Source organism: Anguilla rostrata, chromosome 17 (assembly GCF_018555375.3).
Source record: "Anguilla rostrata isolate EN2019 chromosome 17, ASM1855537v3, whole genome shotgun sequence".
Classification (NCBI taxonomy): Eukaryota; Metazoa; Chordata; class Actinopteri; order Anguilliformes; family Anguillidae; genus Anguilla; species Anguilla rostrata.
Genome location: NC_057949.1, coordinates 19,262,572 through 19,284,426, shown reverse-complemented (window position 1 = coordinate 19,284,426; position 21,855 = coordinate 19,262,572). Strand labels below are relative to the sequence as shown.

The 21,855-nt window shown below is 46.2% G+C and overlaps 2 protein-coding genes across 3 annotated transcripts in view; one reads left to right on the top strand and one right to left on the bottom strand.

The window, feature by feature from the left end:
• Positions 1-5,027: 5,027 nt before the first annotated feature.
• csf2rb (colony stimulating factor 2 receptor subunit beta) lies at positions 5,028-19,913 on the bottom strand. Its single transcript, XM_064315072.1, has 14 exons — positions 19,686-19,913; positions 15,717-15,917; positions 15,384-15,513; positions 14,897-15,066; positions 13,529-13,686; positions 13,009-13,153; positions 10,282-10,411; positions 9,822-9,982; positions 9,189-9,322; positions 8,843-9,014; positions 8,197-8,293; positions 7,990-8,059; positions 7,469-7,560; positions 5,028-7,302 (listed from the first exon to the last, which is right to left on the bottom strand). Exons 2-14 carry the CDS (start codon positions 15,823-15,825, stop codon positions 6,681-6,683), a joined length of 2,190 nt encoding a protein of 729 aa, XP_064171142.1. The 5' UTR covers positions 15,826-15,917; positions 19,686-19,913; the 3' UTR covers positions 5,028-6,680.
• pvalb6 (parvalbumin 6) overlaps positions 11,984-21,855 on the top strand; it is a 43,533-nt gene continuing 33,661 nt past the window's right edge. For both annotated transcript variants that reach the window (XM_064315078.1, XM_064315077.1), the window contains exon 1: positions 11,984-12,370. The gene's annotated coding sequence lies outside the window, so the exon portion shown is untranslated. The remainder of the gene's footprint in view (positions 12,371-21,855) is intronic.

Below are 21,855 nucleotides of genomic sequence, written 5' to 3'. Positions count from 1 at the left end.
TGTCCTGTGGTTTCTCACAGAAAGCCACGGTACATCTTCCACGTTTGCTCGACTCCTGGAAGCCTCTCCGCTCTCGCCTGTCTGGCAGGATCAGGCTGGAGCCTGACAGGGTCTCGACAAACGCCCAGCGCCACCGCACGAAACATAATGCACAATCACCCACAGCCCATCCAGAACGAGGGAATCAGCAAATACTGCCTGATCACCCACAGCCCATCCAGAACGAGGGAATCAGCAAATACTGCCTGGTGGGGGGGGGGGGAGGGCGATGGCTCCACACATGGAGCTGTGTGCAATATTATAAATCTGCGTCTGCTTCGTTTCCAGATACACTGTGAGCCGAACAGATGAGGTCACATAATTTGCCTCGAACCCAACCTATCGAGGCCCTGAGCTGATAGGCAGAGTGTAGGAAATTCTGTGGCAGAGCACACAGGTTTTTAAAAACCTTCCTGTGTCAGTGAATGACCACCGCAGCTGATCGTTCACTGCAGCTTTTCGGCTGTCTGTAGTCCTGGGCAGTACAGAGGTAAAGTACAGTATGCAGTGCGTACTCATTTATACAGTGTGTACTTAAGGGCAGATCACTGTCAACCTTCACAACCCAACGTTACATCTAAACATCACGCTCCCTCCAAATTTTGCAAGGCCCCGAGGAGTCCACTTAAAGGGGTGGTCAGATTGCCTATCCGCCCCCCTGCTTAGACATCAAACAAAGCTGAGGGGGGGGGGGGGGTGTTTATTGCTTGTGCCCTGACTGCATGTGTGCTTTAGAGGAGCTACTGCTCACACACACTCACACACACACACACACACAAACACACGCACACCCACGCACACACACACACACACACACTCACACACCCATGCACACACACACACTCACAAACAGACACACACAGACACACACACACACACACACTCACACACACAGACACAGACACACACACACACGCATGCACACACACACACACTCACACACACACACACACACACACACACTCACACACACATGCACACACACACTCACACACACACACACAGACAAACACACACACACACTCACACACACAATGGCTGTGATGTTTATCTCTCCCGTTCAGCACACAGCAGCTCTTCCTGTTAGTTTTATTTTAAACCTTCAAACTTACACTACGCATGTGTCTGTGTGCGCACGTGCGTTTCAGTGCAGTGTGTTTATGCCTGCGTGTGTGTGTGTGTGTCTGTGTGTTTATGCCTGTGTGTGTGTGTGTGTGTGTGTTTATGCCTGCGTGTGTGTGTATGTGTGTGTTTATGCCTGCATGTGCCCATGTGTGGAATACACAGTTCCCTCCAAAAATATGGGAACAGTAAAGTTTGTTAATTTTTCTATATACTTAAGGCATTTGAGCTTGAGATCAAAAGATGAATGTGAGACAAACGTGCAGACAATCAGCTTTTACTTACATGCATATGTGTTTTACCATTTCACTTTCGGAGGGCACTGTACATATGTGTTTTTGCTGTTGGTATATATGGGAGTTTGGAGTTTGGTCTTGAAGTCACTATGAGTGAGCGGTACTTATCAGAGTCCACTTTCAAAAAGGCTCAAAACAAGAACTTAATCAGAAGTGCTTTCAGAAGCTCTAATAGGTCTTGCCCAGCTTTATCTAGAGATCAGAGGCTTAGAGATTTTTTGCCAGACAAATTATTCTTTTTGTTAAATCTGTCTTTATAGGAAACATGAACGTTTCTGGGATTGTCAGAATCTCTGATGGCGAGATTCCCACAGCCAAACCCTTGCTACAGAAATGACGGAGATGCAACAGCGGTTTTCTCACTGCTCTCTGTGCAGAGTTGGGTCTTTCTATCAATCTCCATCTCTCCCTCTCCCTCTCTCTTCCCCTCCCTCCCTCTCTCCCTCCATCCCTCCCTCTCTCGGTCCGCGTCTTGGCGTTTTTGGCGCTCGGACGCCAGTCCCGCGCAGTCAGCGGGTATGTGTTCCCGCGGCCGGTGGAGACTGCCGCCGCTTATCACCCTGTCCTTCCTTCACCCTTCTGTCCTTCCCTCACCCCTCTGGCCTTCCCTCACCCCTCTGGCCTTCGTGCCTGCGGGGGCAGTCCTTTATATCTGCTGCCCGGCTAAAACAGTCATGACTCCCAGTGCAGCGGTCAGCCTTTACAGGATCACCGCACACCGTACCACTGTGATGGTGCTCCGTCCCAGTATTCCCCGGTTCTGTGATGTCACTCCGCTGTTTGTAGCTGGCAAAGTGGTCACACAGCAGGAGTAAAGATTATACTGCGGGAGCACCTAAACAAAGTCCTGCCTTAATCCTACAAGGCTATCCGCCGTACTGGACTTCATTAGTGTTATTGTGTACTGCTGTGTACTTAATAGGTTTTGGTGACAGTAGTTATTCAGGAGCGTTGTTAGTGCGGCAGGCGGACAGCGAATCACAGACAGACGGACGGACTGACAGACGGACCTTGGAGGAGGAACTGAACAGAGCGCAGCCTGCAGAGTCACAGCTGGAGTGCGGAGGTGCTGCTGCCCGATTCCACTCACACCTTCTCTGTCTCATTCGCCATGATCGCTGAGCCTGGCACGGTGAGACGGCACCTGGCAGCACAATGCCTGCTCGCTCTCCCTCTCTCTCCCTCTCTCCCTCTGCTCTCTGTCTCTCCCTCTCGTTCCCTCTCTACTCCTCTCTCCCTCTTTTTATACCTCTATCCTGCTCTCTCCCTCCCTCTGCTCCCTCTCTCCCCTCTCTCACACTGCTTTCTCTCCCTCTCTGCTCTTTCCCTCTCTCCCCTCTCTCCCTCTGCTGTCTCTCACTCTACCTCTGTCCTGCTCTCTCCCTCTCTCCCCCTTTCTCTATTCCCCTCTTTCTCCTGATCTCTCCCCCTCTCCCTTTCTCTCATCCTCTCTACTCCTCTCTCCCTCTCTCTACCTCTGTCCTGCACTTTCCCTCTCTCCCTTTCTCTCCCCTCCATCTCAATCTCTCCATCTCTTCCCCTTTCTCTCCATCTCCCCCACTCTCTATCACCCATTCTCACCCCCACTCTCCCCTCTTTCAAATTCAAATTCAAAATAATTATTGGCCATGACAAGATATTTCTTATATTGCCAAAGCACAGAAAAGAACATATACAATGGAACACAAACATAAGTCTAGACAAACGGTACAGACAGATATAGGCCTATCCTAATATGCTCACTGGTTGCCCCTCTGTTTGTGGCACGCTGTTGCATAATTTTCGGCTAGTCCAATACATTTTCTGTATTCCCATAATTAATAGGGGAGCTTCCCTCTCTGTCCTCTCCCCTTTCTCTCTCTCTACCCTCTCTCTCTTTCTTACTCTCTGTCTCTCCCGCTCCCCTCTGTCTCTCTCTGTCCCCCTCTCTCTCCTCTTTCTCCCTCTCTCTCCCCCTTTATCCCTCTCTGTCCCCCTGTCTCCCCTCTTTCTCCCTCTCCCTCTCTCGCAGTGAACAATGGCTCTTCATGAGTGACTCAGGGCTGGTGGAATGTAGCTGTTGTTGGGCAGTGTATTAGAAGTGGTCTGGAATGTGGATCAAGCGCCGGGGAAAAAAAGCACTCACTGATTTACCATCATGAGTCAAGGCCATTTTCTCAGTGAAACGGCTTCATTTTTCAGCCTCTGGCCATTGTTTCTGTGTGCATCCGCGTATCAGGACAGCAAGGAGTGTTTTGAGCACAGGGCGAACAGGAAGGAGTTCCTCGCCACGGAATGGGAACACGGGAAGTGCGAACGGCGTTCCTGGAATTCCAGCACTGTCCCGTTGCGCCGACACACGCCGCCACCGCCTAAAGTGTCCCGACACGTTCCCGGTCACGCGAGCGCACGAGGACACAGGACACAGGACACAGGACGCGAGGACACAGGACACAGGACACAGGACGCGAGGACACAGGACACAGGACACAGGACACGGACGCGAGGACACAGGACACAGGACACGGACGCGATAGCGCCAGGACACAGGACACGGGCGTGTGCGCACACGCACTGACACGGAGCCAGGAACGCCAGGCCGGACTGACGCACAGGTACACATCGGCACACTGCCTGAGGCGCCCCCCCCCCCGGGATCACAGCGCGGACACACGCCAGGAGGGGGACGGGCGGTCAGAGCGACAGGCTGTCCCAGTGTAAATGCGCTAGCCCTGAGAGACAGATGCGCACGGCCTCACTGACGCTTGAACCAGATGGTGACACCACACACACAGTGTCTTCTGCATTGATAGCTTAGCCTGAGAGTGGGGCTGAAACCATCCCGCCAGGTTCGCCTGAGAGTGGGATAGATCGCCACCGGCCAGGATTGGTGACAGGCAGTTTTCACATCAGTGACCACTTGGACCCAGAATTCCTGTGCAAGGTGGGGGGGGGGGGGTCATAAAGAAAGGTAATAAATCCTGAAGGGGCCGCAGCTCACAGCTGTTTTTTGCCAGATGTTTACACCTGGGGGGGGTCACACAGAGACATGCACAGGCTTAAAGCGTACAGGGCAAAGGGGACACACATGCACACACACACTGCATGGAAGTGGAGTACACACAAGCACGCACTTACTGCATGAAAGTGTTCTACACACACACACGTACACTGATTGTAAGTCTACTACACACAAACACACACACACATACACACACCATGAAAGTGTACTACACACACACACACACACACACACACAAACATACACACACACATGCTGCATGAACAGTGTGCTATACACACATAACACACACACACTAAAGAGACACACTTCGCTACTGTCAGAAGAATCAACATTCTGTCAAGGCTCTAGTCCAAGAAACAAGGTAGCCAAGGTACAAGGTAGGTGTGATATCTGAACTCATACACACATTCCCTCGCTCTCTCAATCTCACACACGCACACACACACACACGCACACGCACATGCATGCACGCACACACCTTTTATCATTGTGCTTTAGATTTCCAAGGCATACCTCTCAGGCTGTGAGGTCATCTCACGATAACAAAGCCACACACCAGTTCTAACTTCATTGAGTAAAAAAAGTTTATTTTCAACAGCATCAATTTCACACACACTTAGAATAAACAGAATGTATTTCACTTGTTCCAGAAAACTGAAATCCCACTCATTTGACATTAGCACTGCTCTTTGCTACACAGCTACACTGCTTGACGGCGGTGTGGGAGACCTCTACATTTGGGGCATCAAAATGAAGAAAAACCCAGTTGAAGGCCAATCAAAAGCCAGTCTTCGTGAAACATTTTTGAGAAACAGCACCACCTACTGGCCCCCACCAGACCTATCAGCTCTTCGTTGCTTCTTCCTTCTATCCCCACATATTTTTCTGACCTGGAATAGCCACTGTAAATAATTAATAAAAATATATATTTGCATTCCTATGCTGAGCCTTTGAAATATTTACAACACAGTGATAGAAAAAACAGATACATTTTGATTCCCTTGGTAAGAAAATAAGACAATGTAAGATGAAAATTTGGAAACAAAAGAATGATGTCAGAAGAACAAGGTAAAAGAGGAGTTCATTTTCAGAATGTGGGGTGATATAAATGACCCTAACAGCAAACGTCCACGTCATACACTCACCTACAGAACAGAGCTTGACAGACCCAATAACTTAGATGCACTACAGCTGTGTATGTAAATAAAAAAAAGTACCAGATCTATTTTTGTGATATTAACATTCACTTTGGGGGAAGAATGGGAAAGGTAGCTTCCGAGGACAGAATGCAGAACCTGGCTGTGTAATTATGACAAACAGCTCAGCTGTGGAGAGACTGCATACGCTGCTCGGGCTCTGCTGAGAAAACGGACTAAATCACCCTTCTTACCACGTCTCTCCTTCTCCCTCTCTCTCTCTCCCTCCCCATACTCCCTCTCTCCCTACATTGCTCTGATTCAGACACCCTGCGAAGCTCCCTCTGTGCAGAGCGTCCCGTAAGCGACGGACTGTGGATAAGCTCCAGCTAATGACCTCTGAAGATGCTCTGCAGCGGTGTGTGCAGATCGGCCAGCAGCCCCTGAGTGCGTTATGTACAGCACCACACAGCTGCAGTAGAGCAGTACTGTACAGCACCACACAGCTGCAGTAGAGCAGTGCTGTACAGCAGCATGCAGCTGCAGTAGAGCAGTGCTGTACAGCACCATGCAGCTGCATTAGAGCAGTGCTGTACAGCAGCATGCAGCTGCATTAGAGCAGTGCTGTACAGCAGCATGCAGCTGCATTAGAGCAGTGCTGTACAGCAGCATGCAGCTGCAGTAGAGCAGTGCTGTACAGCAGCATGCAGCTGCATTAGAGCAGTGCTGTACAGCAGCATGCAGCTGCAGTAGAGCAGTGCTGTACAGCAGCATGCAGCTGCATTAGAGCAGTGCTGTACAGCAGCATGCAGCTGCAGTAGAGCAGTGCTGTACAGCACCATGCAGCTGCATTAGAGCAGTGCTGTACAGCAGCATGCAGCTGCATTAGAGCAGTGCTGTACAGCTCTCAGCGGTTATTCTGTGCAGCTGGGGGAGGGACTTTATGTTACGGCTGCTGAGCACTGTACCTGCCTGCATTTAACTATTATTTCAGCTCTTATTGTCAGTTGCTGGCTTCCCTAATCCTCTTTCTCCCTTTCACATTGCTCCTGATCCAGTGTGTATCGCCGACCGCTTTCCATTTCACAATGTCTCTGACAGCCTGACGTAGTCAGTGACGTCACATCGCCTGTCTGACAACCCCAACCCCTGCTTCCCCGCAGGGTACCCCGGGACGCCCGAGGGGGGGTTCGCCGCGCCCCGGCCTTTGAACTCTGCAGGACCGCCCGGGAACGGGACAGTAGTGGGGGTGTAGGCTGGAGGGTCACAGTCCGGGAACCCCGGGGACGACTTTGGCCGGGGGTCCCCCATCAGTTCGTTGGGGTCAGCCACGTACCCGTCCCATACCGGGCCAAGTTCCTGGGAGGACCCTGGGGCCAAATCTTTGCACAGGTCGTCCTCGGGCGCGGGGATGCCCACGTACCCCACCACGGACTGGCAGAGGGAGGGCGGTGGGAGCTGGGAGAGGATGGGCGAGTCAAACAGGAAGTGGCCCTGGCTGGTCTGCCCCTCAGCTTCACTGGCCTCAGGCAGGGAGCAGCCGGGACACAGGATGTAGGGCCCGCTGAAGCTCAGACTGGCCTCTTGAGGGGAGTCAGGGGGGCCAGGGGAGCCCAGCAGTGCAGTTTTGGGGGCTGTTTCCCAGCACGGTCCCGGGCCGTTGCCATTGGCCAGCTCCTGTGGCTGGCTGCAGTCTTCTAAGTAACTAAGACAGAAACAGGTCCTTAAATGAGATGACTGTACAGGCCAATCAGATTTTGGCCAATCCTTTTGTATCTCACACAGAAGCAAACACTGCAATGCAAAAATTTAAATTGTAATTTTTTGATGCGAGGAATGCAAAGGAACGGAGTGTGTGATTGGGGCTATACCAGGACTCATTGACTTTTCCCAGGACTTGCACACTGCAGATGAGGGTTTTCTCTATCTCTTTCTGTAGCGTCGGCTTGGTGCTGGGGGTTCTCTGTCAGGAGTGTTAGACATTCAGTATCTTACCAATGAATCTAATACATCACCTTTACAACCTTTGACTTTTTTGTTATTTGTTTTTGAGAGAGAGAGAGCAGGTCATATCCTTTCGTATGCAGAATGTGGTTGCAATTTATCATCAAGACATCAGATTTTCCAGAAAAGCACTGATTGGTGAGGAATTTAAAAAAGAACGAAAAGAGGCTGGAAAGGGCTGGAAACACCTCTGGGTAAACCGAAGGATGAACTGACAAAAATGAAAAAGTGTGTAAGAGAAAGACAAAGAGAGATAGGGTGGGCACTTTTGATGGACAGATAGTTCAGAGGTGGGAAAAGAGAGAGGGAAACCAGAAAAGAGAAGCAGGGAGGAAAGCAAGATGGAGGGAGAGCAAAGATAATGTAAAAGAGGACATGAATGTCTCACCTTCATGATTTCTTCAAGCACTTTACTCTTGATGGGAGTTGGTACAGACACCTTCCACAGCACTATTCTCCTGAGCAGGAAGAAAGCAGGAAGAGACAGAATGAACGTGACCGTAAAGAAGAACATTACTGACTCTACACCTGCAGATTACGGTTAATGAATCATCATTATGGAAGAAGGAATCCTGTGAGTGAGGCAGGCGTTCACCTGCGACAGGCTGGGAGGGTGAAGTACAGGCTAATGAAGATTATGCCCACAAGCACAGCAATGGGGATGTAAATGAGCGTAGAGATGGACCAGGGAGCTGTGGAGACACACACACAGACACACCATACACACATACAAATACACAAACACACACAAACACACACACACACACCATACACATATACACACACACACACACACACCATACACACACACACACACACACACACACCATACACATATACACACACACACACGTGCACACACATACCATACAGATATACACACATACGACAAATGCACACACACAAAAATACATATTATTAGTACCAATAATATTAGGTATTTCTCACTACTTGAAAGTCTTTACTTTCTTATAAACGTAACTAAAGTTGAATGAACTTCCAGTCTAAATTTTTTAATCAGGAGTGATTAAAAAAATGTAACAATAACACAAGCCCCCACACAACCATTTGTGTAATACTTAAAGCAATCATTCACATAAATTTGACTGTGATGAAAACAGATTAAGCTCCCAGACTGACAGTCTTATACACAGCAAGCACTATTCAGCATGTTACTTCACCTCTCACACCTAGACTCCTGATTGTGTGTAAACTGTAGGTAAAGGAAGGGGGGATGTTACCTGGGTGAGTGGTCCATTCTATCTGCTGCGTCCACTCAGAAGGGGGGCCCGTGTAAGAGGGGATGGCCCAGGCTCGAACCTGAGCCGCGTAATGTGTGGAGGGGAGCAGGGACCCCCTGTGCATGACGAAAGAGCGGGCTCTCTCTGTAAAGTTGAGATACGTCATCCTCTCCTGTGCAATAAAGTCAAAACAGGAATAATGAAAGCTCAGAAAGGACGTGATTAACCAAGATGCCAGAAGGGGGCACTGTAGGTACATGGAAGGTTAACAGACTGTAATGAATGGACGTATGGAAGAGATTCACAGGGACAGACAGAAGGATAGGGGGACAGCCGGGCCTCAAACCTGTTTTTTGGTGCTCCAGTATCGCAGCTCGTAGGAGAAGGACAGGAGATAAGAGGATTCCGGGGGGGTCCAGCTCAACACCCAGTCCTGACCCCTCTCTGTCACCTCCACCAGAACTGGTGGAGAAGGTTGAACTGCATGGGAGGGGAGATAGATGGTCAATCAGAGAGACACCTTAAAAAATCCTGTAATGAAATGCACAATGCAAAAAAGTGTAATGCTGAATCTGGGCAGCAGGTGGCAGCACTGGTACACACTTGTCAGGTATTCTTAATTAATGAATTACAATAATGAGAAATTATCCATGAACATTGATGTGGGGCACTGTCCACCATATAGTCCACAGCTCCCTGATTTAAAAGCTAACTGTGAGAGTATTTCAAGAACTGCATATCTGGGTGCTAGGATATGTGCACCCAGATATGCACATATCCTAGCACCCAGATATCCCTGTGATGTTGGATCCAAAAAAACATTTTTCCTTCATGAGCTGGAGTGAAAACTCCTCAAGTCACTGGTCACTTCTTTAACACTTTCATTCAAAAGGTGAATTCATGCTGACAGGCAGAAGGGGAGGAGAAAGAGAGAAGGGGAGAGAGAGGCAACACAGTGATTGTGGTGGAGGATACTCACCGTGTTTGTGAGACAGGATCTCCTTGGTGTTGTATGTGGGGAGGAGCTCCACTTGAAGCTGCTGCTCTGGGTCCGACACCGAGAAAGAACAGCTGAACCTCAGCACTGGGTCTCTGGAGTGCTGAGCATTGGGAGGAGAGCTCATACTGCACCACTGAGCACTGAGGGCGAGAGAGAGAGAGAGAGAGAGAGAGAGAGAGAGAGACATACATGAACATATCAGGGGGGAGAGAGAGAGAGAGAGAGAGACATACATGAACATATCAGGGGGGAGAGAGAGAGAGAGAGAGAGAGAGAGAGAGAGAGAGAGAGAGAGATAAATGAACATATCAGAGGGAGCAGAGAGGGAGATAGGCATACACTCTCTCTGCTGATCTACACTCCCTCTGCTGATTTACATTCTGCTGGTCTACACTCCCTCTGCTGTTCCATACTCCATCCCTGCAGCACACAGACTCACGGTAAGCTCTGGTTCAGGCGGTATGACAGCCTGTAGGTGAAGACCTCAGCCAGTTCTCTCTTCACCTCCCAGCTGCAGTGCACCTCCATCTGTCCGTCAAACACACACTGCAGGTTGGAAGGACCAGGTACTGACCATAGAGAGAGAGACAGACAGAGGAAGAGAGGAGTTAAGAGATGTCTGTGTGTGTGTGTGTGCATTTGCGTGCCCGTTTGGCTATATTTAAGATTACTGTGTTGCTGAGTCACCCAGGCCATCGTATCATTGAAATTAATCAGTTAATATTTAATATCCAATACAATATTCAATATGATTTCTATTGTTCTTGCATACCTGCACTCACAGTAGAATTTGCAAAGCCTTCAATGTTATCTGGCTGTCATATTGATAACCAGTGAACCAAGTACTAATGTCACTCAATAAGATGATCAAGTCTGTCACAATGACAGCGATGATCATATATTTCTGCTGAACAATTTGAAGTTATGGACAAATAGAACGGAACTGAATAATGAATATTTTTTGAGCAAATAACACTTTGCATCTATCAAGTTGGCTTAGCAAACGCAAAGCAATGAAACAAAATAAATAAACATCTTACTGCACTGTTAACTCACAGTGGGAAAAGAAAAACTATATTTTTACAACAACTGTGTCATTAAAATTGAGAAGTTCAAGTTGAGTATGTGTAAAAACAAATGAATTTGCTGATTTAGAACACTGAATCAAATCAGGCTCCCAACACATGAAACATATCCCGTAGAAACATAGGGAATAAATGTACGAAATATGGACAACTATGTCTATACAAATACAATGAATTTATTGTTTGCTGACTGACTGGCTAATTCCAGACCGTGAAAGTATAGTGTGGATTAGTAGTTGTCAGACACAACAGACCACCAGAAAAAGGAAAAAAATAATGCAGCTGTTTATTAATAAGGATAGCTTGTGTTGCACCAGGAGATAGAGCTTAGCTCACAAACAAACAAATAAAAAAGAAATTACTGAAGCAAAAGTCAGACTGGCTAAATCTGCAGCCTCTACTGGGATTGATAAACAGGTATTCCAAGGGGCAAGGTTTTTATTTCCACTGATAGGTACACATAGGCCACAGTGGAAAGTCTTATAGTCAGAACGTAAAAGTACTACTATTACTACTAAGTTTCTTCCACCCATGAACTCAGCCAGCTGACTTCACTAATTAGTTCTACCTCCTAGCAGAAGAATTGTGCTAATTAGCAAATCCAGGTGACTGGAACAAAATACTGGGGAGGACTTTTACTGAACATAGATTTTTCATCTCTGCGCACAGGCAAATACTTGTGTCTCCGCTTAAATCAATGGCTCCCAACCCTGTTCCTGGAGATCTACCGTCCTGTAGATTTTCATTTCAACCTTTATTTGGCACACCTGATTCTAATAATTAGCCTGCAGCTCAACGAGATCTCCAGCTGTTGAAGGAGGTGTGATTTGTTAGGGATGGAGTGAAAACCTGCAGGGGAGCAGATCTCTTGGAATAGGGTTGGGAACCACTGCCTTAAATGGCCTGAAGCTGCCTTATACACATTTTAGCCCCCAAAGCAGGATGCGCTCCAAGAGATGATCCATCTCAGGATTTTGTTCCAACTTCTGCCATAATTATTTAATTAGCTAAATCATATCTTGATCTGACATTGTATAAACACCAGCTGCAGCTTCAGACTGCAAGTGTATTTACTGTGCTTGTGCACAGGAATGAACCAGCATAGTTTATAGAGCTGTCAGAAAACTCAAACCAAGGTCATTGTTTTAGGACCCTCAGGACCAGAGCTGTGCACCCCTGCCTTAAAATCCCCACCCTGGTCAAAATCAACAGATTACTCAGCCTAAGGACGTGAAGTCAACGGTCAAATTAAACAGTGTTAGAGCGAAAACAATACTTTGTGCAGTTTTCTTAATCTGTCTAAAACTGAAAACACTGTAAACACATGCAACTAGCTGGCACATTGATAAGAGAGTACCATCCCCATCTACCTATTTTGTAAAACGCAATGCAATATAACCACCGGCGCCCCTTGGTATGATGGCATTCAACTCCCTGGCGCAGGTAAGTCTGAAACTCCTTTGGTCTTGGCTGTACCACATTGCATGCATACCTTCAACAGCACAACATACTGACTTCTGCTACCGACAGAATTACAGAAGAGTAAGGAAACTTCATTTTGTTAAAGTGCATCTAAACGGCCGCTAGCATATTGTTCAGGCAGTTACTCTCCCATTCCCCTCCGCAGTTTACAAACACGCACTTTGCCGACAGAAAATTGAAGGTCTGGTTTACCGACTTGAATAAAATGCTCGTTTGATGCACAATTCTATATTATGTCCTGCAGTTCACAAATAATTACTTGTAACACTGAGCCCACAGGTGTGAGATGAAGTAGGGAGAACAGTACACCGATCTTTTAGCAAAATAAAAAATAAAAGTAACGCACAATCTGCCTACTCCCTCTGCAGTAATATTGTAGTATTGAAGCGTTAAGATGACACTGTTAGCAATAAAGAGAACTCATGAAAAAATTAGAAAAACCTGACCTAAGAGAGGAAGTCAAAAGGTGGTTTATTAAAAGCAACAGCACAAAATACTTTGTAGCGTTGACCAAGAATATTATCGAATCAATCCAATTATTAAGCAAAGTGTGTGCATTTAGGGGGAGGGGTGGTTTGGTGTATAGTCTCTGCACTTACCATTCTCAGTCTTCCACTCCACTAGGGGGCTCCACTCGCTCCAGAGCCCTTTATCTTCTCTGACCCTCACCTTGGCCTCGTATTCACAATCTGCCGCCAGAGACCCAGCCTCGAACCTTAACTCCAACTCTGAAACCTCCACTTCCTGAAAGAAGAGTTGCGATTAGAAAGCCAAATGCGAATTGTGAATACTCAGCATGAGTCGAACATTCAATAAAACACCTCCTGCGGTTTTTGTGCTGATGGCTATCCTAGCATCCCTTCACCTGAACTGTGTTCGGCGGATTCCCAGCGTCTTTGTTTATACGCCGTCTGTTCCTACCTGCGCTGTGATTTATCGGCGCTATCATTATCTGAGAAAATTACACAGACACGACTGACTGGCGTTGTGGCAGACAGACGAGCAGGATATGATTTGCTGCATTATCTCCGTTCGCGGAGTGCCATTTGTCACCCGGCTGCGATGCGGCTGCTCGCAGAGACGGGTCGCGCGGTTGAATTAGGGCCCTGTCACTTTTACCGTCCAGTCCTGGCCGCCGCGCCTTCTGTAGCCGACTTGGTAGCTGAGGGAGGAGCGTTGGCGCGAGGGGGTGGCGTGCGGGGGGTCCTGCCACTTCAGAACAGCGCCCCCTCCCTCCACAGCTCGCTGCGATAGGTTGCGGGGCGGTCCCAGTCTCACTACAACAGCCAGTAAAGAGAAACGGCGTTAAATGCAAGCAGCTGTGCTTGCAAATCCTGTGGCCTTCAGTCCGCCATGCGACCACTGAGGTGAAGCGGTCAGGCCTCAGAGGCCGATTGGCCGTTAAAAGAATACAAAAATCAGTCGCTGAAAGGCCCTGGTTATAGAAAATTGCTGCTGTGCGCATTCGCAAAACAACCATGAGCTGACATTAGATGCCAGCAGTGGTCTGAGTGGTGTTTGCTTGCTTGTGCGTACTTGCTGTGAGTACTACACACTAAACACTGTAGTATTGTTCCTGTGCTTCAACTGCATTTTATAGTTCTTAATCATATGCCCAAATGTCTTTTTAATGAAAATTTACTATAAAAGTCACATCGGGCTAAGAATTAAGCAGTATCACATAGTAGTTAAGGAATTGGATTTATATCTTAAAGGTTGCAGGTTCAATTCCTATTGCCCCCATGAGCAAGGTCCTTAACTTGAATTGTTTCAGTAAATATTTAGCTCTATAAAAGGATTGTACAGTTAACTCATGGCAAATTGGTTGTGTTTTTCCTATGTAGTAATCACAGTTGTATTTCAAACCAATGACTACGAGGCAAAATTCTGAATATCTACATATATTTCTTTTGTTTAACTTATATTAAACCATTCAGTGACTCAAGTCCCCCTATTTCAAGTCAGCATACTTTAAGTATTTGGACAAAGTAAAATTTGACAAATTTAATGACTTTCAAGGTCAATATTTTGTTGTAAAGCCCTTAGAGAAAGTGAAAAGTTGTTCACTGCAGTTTAAATCTAGTGAGTGATTGGGCCACATAGCTGATGGTCATTTGTCCCAATATTTATGTTGACTTGAAATAGAAGGACTTAACCCGTTGAACTGCATTGCCGTAATATCGTTAAATGTCAGCTTTAAAAAAATAAAAGAAATACAGACAGAAAATATTTCCCCAGTCGTTGTTTGATTTTAAATCCACATTTGATGAGTGCAGAGGAAAAACAACCAAACTGTCCCAACCCTTTTGCGTTTAACTGCATGTTAAAGTGTGTTCTGTACAAGTTGTTCTGGATAAGACCATCTGCTAAATGCCTAAATGCAATGAGCAATGGCTGACAGGAGGGCACCGGGCACATTCTGGAACGTTCTCGTGAGCTTGTTTCTGTGGAACGGGAACAGGCGGAGGGGGGCTCCCGGGCACTGACCGTGCTGAAGAGGGGAGACCGTTTTTGTCAGGGCCGGGGGGCAGGGTGTCTTGAAAAAGAAGGCATCTCTAGCCGCCCAGACGAAAAAGGTGGTGTTGTACCGGCAATGCACGGTGAGGCGGCCGTCCGGCAGCTGGTCCGGGTGTCGATACGGCAGACACGGGGACTCTCTGATGGAGGCGAAGAGTCAGAGATTTTTTAAAAGATTTTTTTACAGTTTTGACAACACGCGTTCTCACTTCTCTTTTTATATTTGCCCATAACCCCTCACCTTCCTGTCCATGCACCCCCACCCTCACCCAGACACCCCCCTCCAAATGATAACCATCATCTCTGTTTCATAATCCCACCCCCCTTCCAATTCATATTCCTGAGCCTCCCTCAACTCACACGCCCCACAATGACCCATGACCCAAATATCTGGAACCTTCTTGCAGCCTCTCCCCCTAACCATCCTCCCATTGCCCATCTCTCCCTCCAAACACACCTATCAACGTTGCTCCAGTGGTAGAGTGACAGTGGGGCCTGCGAGTGCATCTGCATGCTCTCTGTCCAGCTGCAGCGTATGTGGGACCGGTAGTCATTGAGGCAACGCAAGGACTCTAATGCAGAGGCCGCTGGGTACAGATAAAGAAAAGACAGAGGGAGCGATAAACAGGAAGAACTCTAAATAAGGAACTTGCTGGTTTCTAATCTCACTTACTCCACAGTGTGTTAGAGTCACTGATCTCCCTCACTGCACATTGTGTTTTGGCTGCTGGGTAGTTTCTGATTTCACTTGATATGCAGAGTGTATGAGTTACTGGCAGGTCTAACTTACCATACAATGTGTTGGTGTCACTGATTCCGTTATGTACTGCACATGGGGGAGTTCCACAGGCAGGGACCAGGAACACGGTGGACAAGGAGAGTGCCCAGGGGAGAAGCATAGTTCCTGGGTGCTGGGCACGGAGGGCAGGGAGATCTGGGAAGGTCTAGCAGCTCTTGATCACTCCGCACGATCTGTGTCTGTATGACCTGTCTGAAGATGGGTTGGGATAGTGGGAAGGTCAGTCCTGCAACACCCTGCTCCAGCTATACCTCATTGTTTAAAAATGTTTAATATATATATATATATATATATATATATATATATAAACAGACAGGTGTCACTATGGAATGTGATACTGTGTCACTATATACATAGAAGACCGAAAGTATTTGGACAGTTATACTTTTTTTTTGTTCTTTTGGCTCTATACTCCAGGACATCGGATTTGAAGTGAAACAATGAGTTTGATGTTAAAGTGCAGACTGTCAGCCTTAATGTGAGGGTATTTAAACCCGTATTAGGTGATCCGGGCAGGAATTACAGCCCATTTTATGCAAAGTCCCACGGTGGAGTACACAGCCAAAACTGCACAAATACATACGGGCTGCAGTACATGTGAATCCCCCACACGGGCAGGGGGTTCGATCCCCACCGCGGCAACTTCTGACCTGGCATTCCATCTCTGTTTGCTTCCCTCTCTGCTTCCTACCTGTCGGAGATGAACCAGGGCAGAAAGGTAAAGGTAGCTCAGAGCAGCAGACCGGGTGAGTCATCCCCGTACTCTCCCCCACGGTCTCTGTTCAGCCACATGCCAGCTTTGGCAGGCCGCCCCGTTAGCAAACTACGGTGGACAACCTGACACCAGTCCAGCATGAGGTCTGGCCGTGGTCGACCTGCGTCTAACTCGAAAGACATACGTAGGTGGGCTGGGGGCGGTTAAGTACTGTTAAAGCCGGGGGGGTGGGGGTGGGGGGGTGGACTTTATTTTCTCTGCAGTTATACAAATGGAGCCCCGTCATGATCAGAGGCTTATGTGAAACTAGCCAGGAGGAGATCACACACAGCATCGTCGGTACAGACCGAGCAGAAAGGCTGCAGCAGGAGGCACAGCTCTCTGCACGAGCGAGAAACCAACGGCGCAAGAGTTCAGAAAACTGACAGTCTAAAACCACGTTTCGACTGGGGGGGGGGGGGCGAATGAGAAGGGCTCTAATGTATGACCGTGGAACAGGCCGCCACGGTCAGATAGCCGCCTTCACGCTGAGCTGTATGATAGCATCAAAACAGGCTTGCAGAAGCTAAAAACACGGCCACAGGGGGCTCCTCTCTCTCCCCTGGGAAAGTACACGAGCAGATGCAGCATTTAAACATCAGCTCGTAGATGCTGTAAAACTGCTGTTGTCTTGATGCCGTCGTGCGCCTCCACTCGCGAAGCAAGTTAACACCTGTATGTTCGTAAAGGACATTCGTGTCTATAATATTCCTGACAAAATTAGCACAACTGTTGCAGTTGAGTCAGTGAAGACTAAAATATAACTGGAACGCTGCCACAGCTGGTATATGTCCGCAATTCAAAAGTACCTTCTCCGGGCCAAGCCCTTAAATGTCCCGATGTGTTCATTTTTAAAAGTTGAGGGAGTGTTTCAGCAGCACTGGTCAGTCGTAACTTTTAGGCTGCAGGAAGGGTAAATGAGAAGTGACGTGAATTCAGAGAAACTATTCTGGACACTGGGAAAATTGAGCTGAGTCAGACATTTTCACAACAAAACACTTAACCCTCCTGTTCTGTTCATTTTTTAGGTACAGCAAAAATGTTCCCGGGTCAATCCCCATACAGGGGGGGTTTGCAAATACATGAAATGAACCATTTTCATTTAAAATGTTGATTACACTAATTAAGGCCAGTAGAAGAAGTTTCATACTGAAAAAATAATTTTAAGTATTTTTCCTAGATTTTCAAACTTTAAAAAGGGCCAATTTGACCCGCAACATAACAGGAGGGTTAACATAGTTTAAATAGTGCAGAACACATGCCCCATGATTTAAGGGTGGCCAAAAGGCCATTTGACAAGCAAAATGTTTAAATGTTTTTTTCAATATCAAACAATAAGTTTAAAAGTTACAGCAGAATAATGAATGCTGGAGTGAGGAAGTAGAAAGAATAGGAACAGTGCTTTTCTTCATATGAATAAGGATATTGCCAGCACGGCAGAGAGACTGCGAAATCCTTATTTGTATAAAGCAAAGCCCCATCCCTATTTTAAATGCACCCAGAATGACTGTGAATATCCCTTCAGTTACTGTAAATCTAACAAACAGGAAGTATTCGAGAAAATGGCAAAAGGCAGCTTAACTTGGGGGGAAAAAACCCCGAACCAAACCAAAGACGTAAGCCGTCAGGAACATCTACGGTATCAGGCGAGAGCAGTACAAGCCTCATAACGAGAAGCTCCGATTTCAGAGAAAACAACAGGACTGCTTTTGAGGAGCGGCTTAAAATATTTTAGCCTATACTTTTTACTCCGCAGTGGATTTAGCAGGGGTTTGTCCGAGACTTCAAACTTTTAGAAAATGAGTAATGACGTGGATTACACGTTTTATCAGCTCATGAGGCAGGCGTAGGCCATGAATTCTGCCACTGAAATTACTGCTTCTTTTTTGAAAAAGAGCTCGCGTTCTGCCTGGTTAGCGCTCACAGCGGAATCATGGATCGGCGGGTTATTTGAGATCGGCCCAGAGAATGCTCAAGGCGACGACAAAGGCAAAACAAGGGCCCTAGACGGTCTGAGCAGCCCGGTCTCATTATTAAACTCTCTTAATGTTTCTCTGCCTCACGTGCTATAAAATTCACAGCTACTCCCCGCTCCCTGTGCTCAGTGGCGTGCGGGACAATGCTGTTGATTGTGCGGCTGCTCAGGCAAGAACAAGTGCATTTGGGTCGTGCCAATACAGGGCCCTGAACTGGCCTGGACCAGCACCAAGTCCAAGTGTCAAAACGGATCCCTTTAAAAGCCCCAAGGTACAGAGGGCTGAATGGACTTTCACTGAAGATGGATCAAAGTTCTCAGCGGGCGCGAAACAGCAGCCCACACAGAACACTTAAACTGCAAAAAAACAATGCTTTTGTATCGCACGCCCCCGACGGACTGCCTCAGTTCAGAGGTGATAAATTGAAAGTACACAGTTTAGTCTTCCACCGATCAGACCCCCGCAGCCGCCAAAGAGCCCAGTTTCACAAATGCTCACGTTTCAGCTGCCTCTTCCCCCCACTGAATTCCTATCGGTTCTGATGGGAGTTTTACTTCAAGTACATAATGACTGGATGTAAGCTGCCTTTTGACCTGATTCATTTTGACACTGGAATGGGGCGTCCATCCCGCAGGTGGAAGTGGTGCCGGATTGACGGTGTTCTTCTTTACATATCGTTTTATTCCTTAAGAAATCTGAATTATTGTATCATGATAGTCAAAATGGGGAATAAACGCAAAAAAGAGAGCATTGATATGTTTAGAGAAACAAGCCGGAGACCTGGCGTCCAAGAATACACGTGGGGATTTCCCAGTTAAGAAACGTCATCGCACTGGTACATTTCTCGAAAGCTGTATGAAAAATAGCTTCACCCAACGCCCCCAACACCCCGCAAAATAAAATAAAAATAAATACATAAATAAAACTGCCAAAACTTTAAATACAATGCCCCATCGTATACAAAAAATAAAAAATACAAAAGTCCCAAATGCTTCAGTAATATTTTACGCCGCACACGCAAAAGAAAATAACAATTTTGGTAGCGCTACAAGGGATTGCTTTTGAAATATACGTTATAAATCGCAAATACAAAACAAACTATAAATAATAACTACAAGCGTCACTTTCCATTAAGCAAACCGCAAAACTGCAAAGAAGAAAAAATTAAAAATTAAAAATCTTTTAATTTTTTGTCGTTTTGTCAGCAAACGGAAAGTAAAATGTTCTTACCTTAAGTATGCAAATACCGTATGTGGACGTGACTTTCTTTCGCTTTCGGGATCTAATAAAAATGATCTCTTGCTATTCATTCAGCTGGCGGTCCTGGTTGTTGCGATGCTGTACTAGGCAGTGAGTGTCTGAGCAGCGCTCTGTCGTCTGTGCGCCACTTACAGTAAACTTTGCTTGGTTGACTGAGTGCTCGTCTTTGAGCGTCTCTCACGCGCGTGACCTACGCAGTTATGAACGCTATACTTCACACTTGAGGTAGCAATGGTGTGGTATTTCCCCCCGATCTTGTCACGATGGAGCTATTTTTCCTTAGACTAAAGGAGTCCATTTAAAACATTCATTTTTTTTTGTTAGAGAACATATGCTGATAAAAATGCAAAGGTGGCAAGAAGTACTGTTTTGAAAAATGATTTTATACTGTTGTATAGGGTAGCTCATGGGAACGTCACATTAATTCATGATTAATATTATAATATGAAAATGATATTGCAAATTAATTAATGTAGGCTACGAAAGGATTATTTTAGCTGCTTGACTGCTTGCTTCTCTGTAGTCTGTTTCGTAACTATAATCTTTTTTTTTTTTAACAAATTGGCCCTTATTTTTAAAAATGGGATAGTATAGGATTTTATTTACATGACTTATCTTTAAAATGAGGGATTTGTTTAAGTGTCATGCAAAACAAAAAAAATGCTTAAACTGCCTGAGACTAGACTTCACAAATGCATGTTTACTTTACAGAAGATGTGTTCATGTGAGTATTAAACACATCAACCACAGCTAATCTCCCACCAACTTTCATGTGTCAGCCCAACTTCGTTGTCTTGTCTGGAGTCCATGTGTTCATTTCTGTCACAAATGTAATTGTTCACTTCTCTTTGCCATGATGATTTTTTAAAATGTATTTATTTATTTATTTATTTATTTATTTATTTATTTATTTATTTATTTATTTTCTTGTAGAGACGCGAGACTAATGTCCTTAAAAGGGACAAGCAATAAATGTAGTTCAATGTTTAATTTCTGGTTCAGGGCAGACTTGTCTTTTTTAAATTCACATCATAAAAATCAATCAGAAAACACTGTCACCCAGGATTTATGTACATCTATACTGCCAACAGATCTACAATAGCACAGAGAGAGCTTGCTCCTCTGAAAGTACAGTAGGAGCTCCATGACTCAGACCTTCCTGTTTCTCAGAAATGATCAGTCTTGACACTTCGAAACGTCAATGTCCTTGCTTCTGACGCCACACAATTGAAGGCTCGTCTTTCCCTCATGCTACACATGCACCTCCTGTGCCACTCATGTTACATGTACCTCCATCCAGCACTTATTGTGTCTTGTATCACTGTCTTGATGTTGTAGCTTGTAATGCCTCCTAGTTTGACTTAGGTTAGGTCAGAGTAATGTTCACTGTGTGAACTGAGCTTAATGTGTTCATGGCTATAAATAACTGTACAAAATGAGTTTTGTACCTTATCGAACCTGTGTTTTGTAGTTGTTCCAATGACCTTTGGTATGCAGTTATTGTACGTCGCTTTGGATGAAATCATCTGTCAAGTAAATGTAATGTAATGTCGAAGGAGCTGTTGCCTGCCATTACCAAGATGATTTGCTGCTATTTTACCAACAGGGGATGGGTGGGGTGACACTTATGCAATTATCAATAACTGCACTTGAGAGTGGTCAGTTTGAGCAGAAAAGGTGTCAAGCAGCAATTCAGGATTGTCTGTGGGGTCACTGCCAATCCATGATTGTTTATAGGTTCATTGCCTATCCAGGATCGTGTGTAGGGTCACTCCCTTTCCAGGATTGTGCGTGGGGTCAATGCTTATCTTTGGCATGTAGAAAAGGCCACTGCACAGACTGCCAGCCTGGGCCTGTTACCCACAATCCAACTCTGTTAAGGCTTAGAATCAAGAAATTGGCTGTTTATGATCTGTTGGCAACCAGGCACAGTGTTAATATGGAAAGAGTAGTGTGTTCTCTGTATGAAATATTGTCTTCATTTACCCTATTAGATCACTGTCAAAGGAACACGCTGTGTGGTTTCATTTTTATTTAGCTTAATTCAAATAAGTTATTGTGCAATTTCTGCCGAATTCTGCACAAAGGCACAGCCACGGACAGATGACTCAGTCTTGAGCCCTTACTGAGAAAAACTACG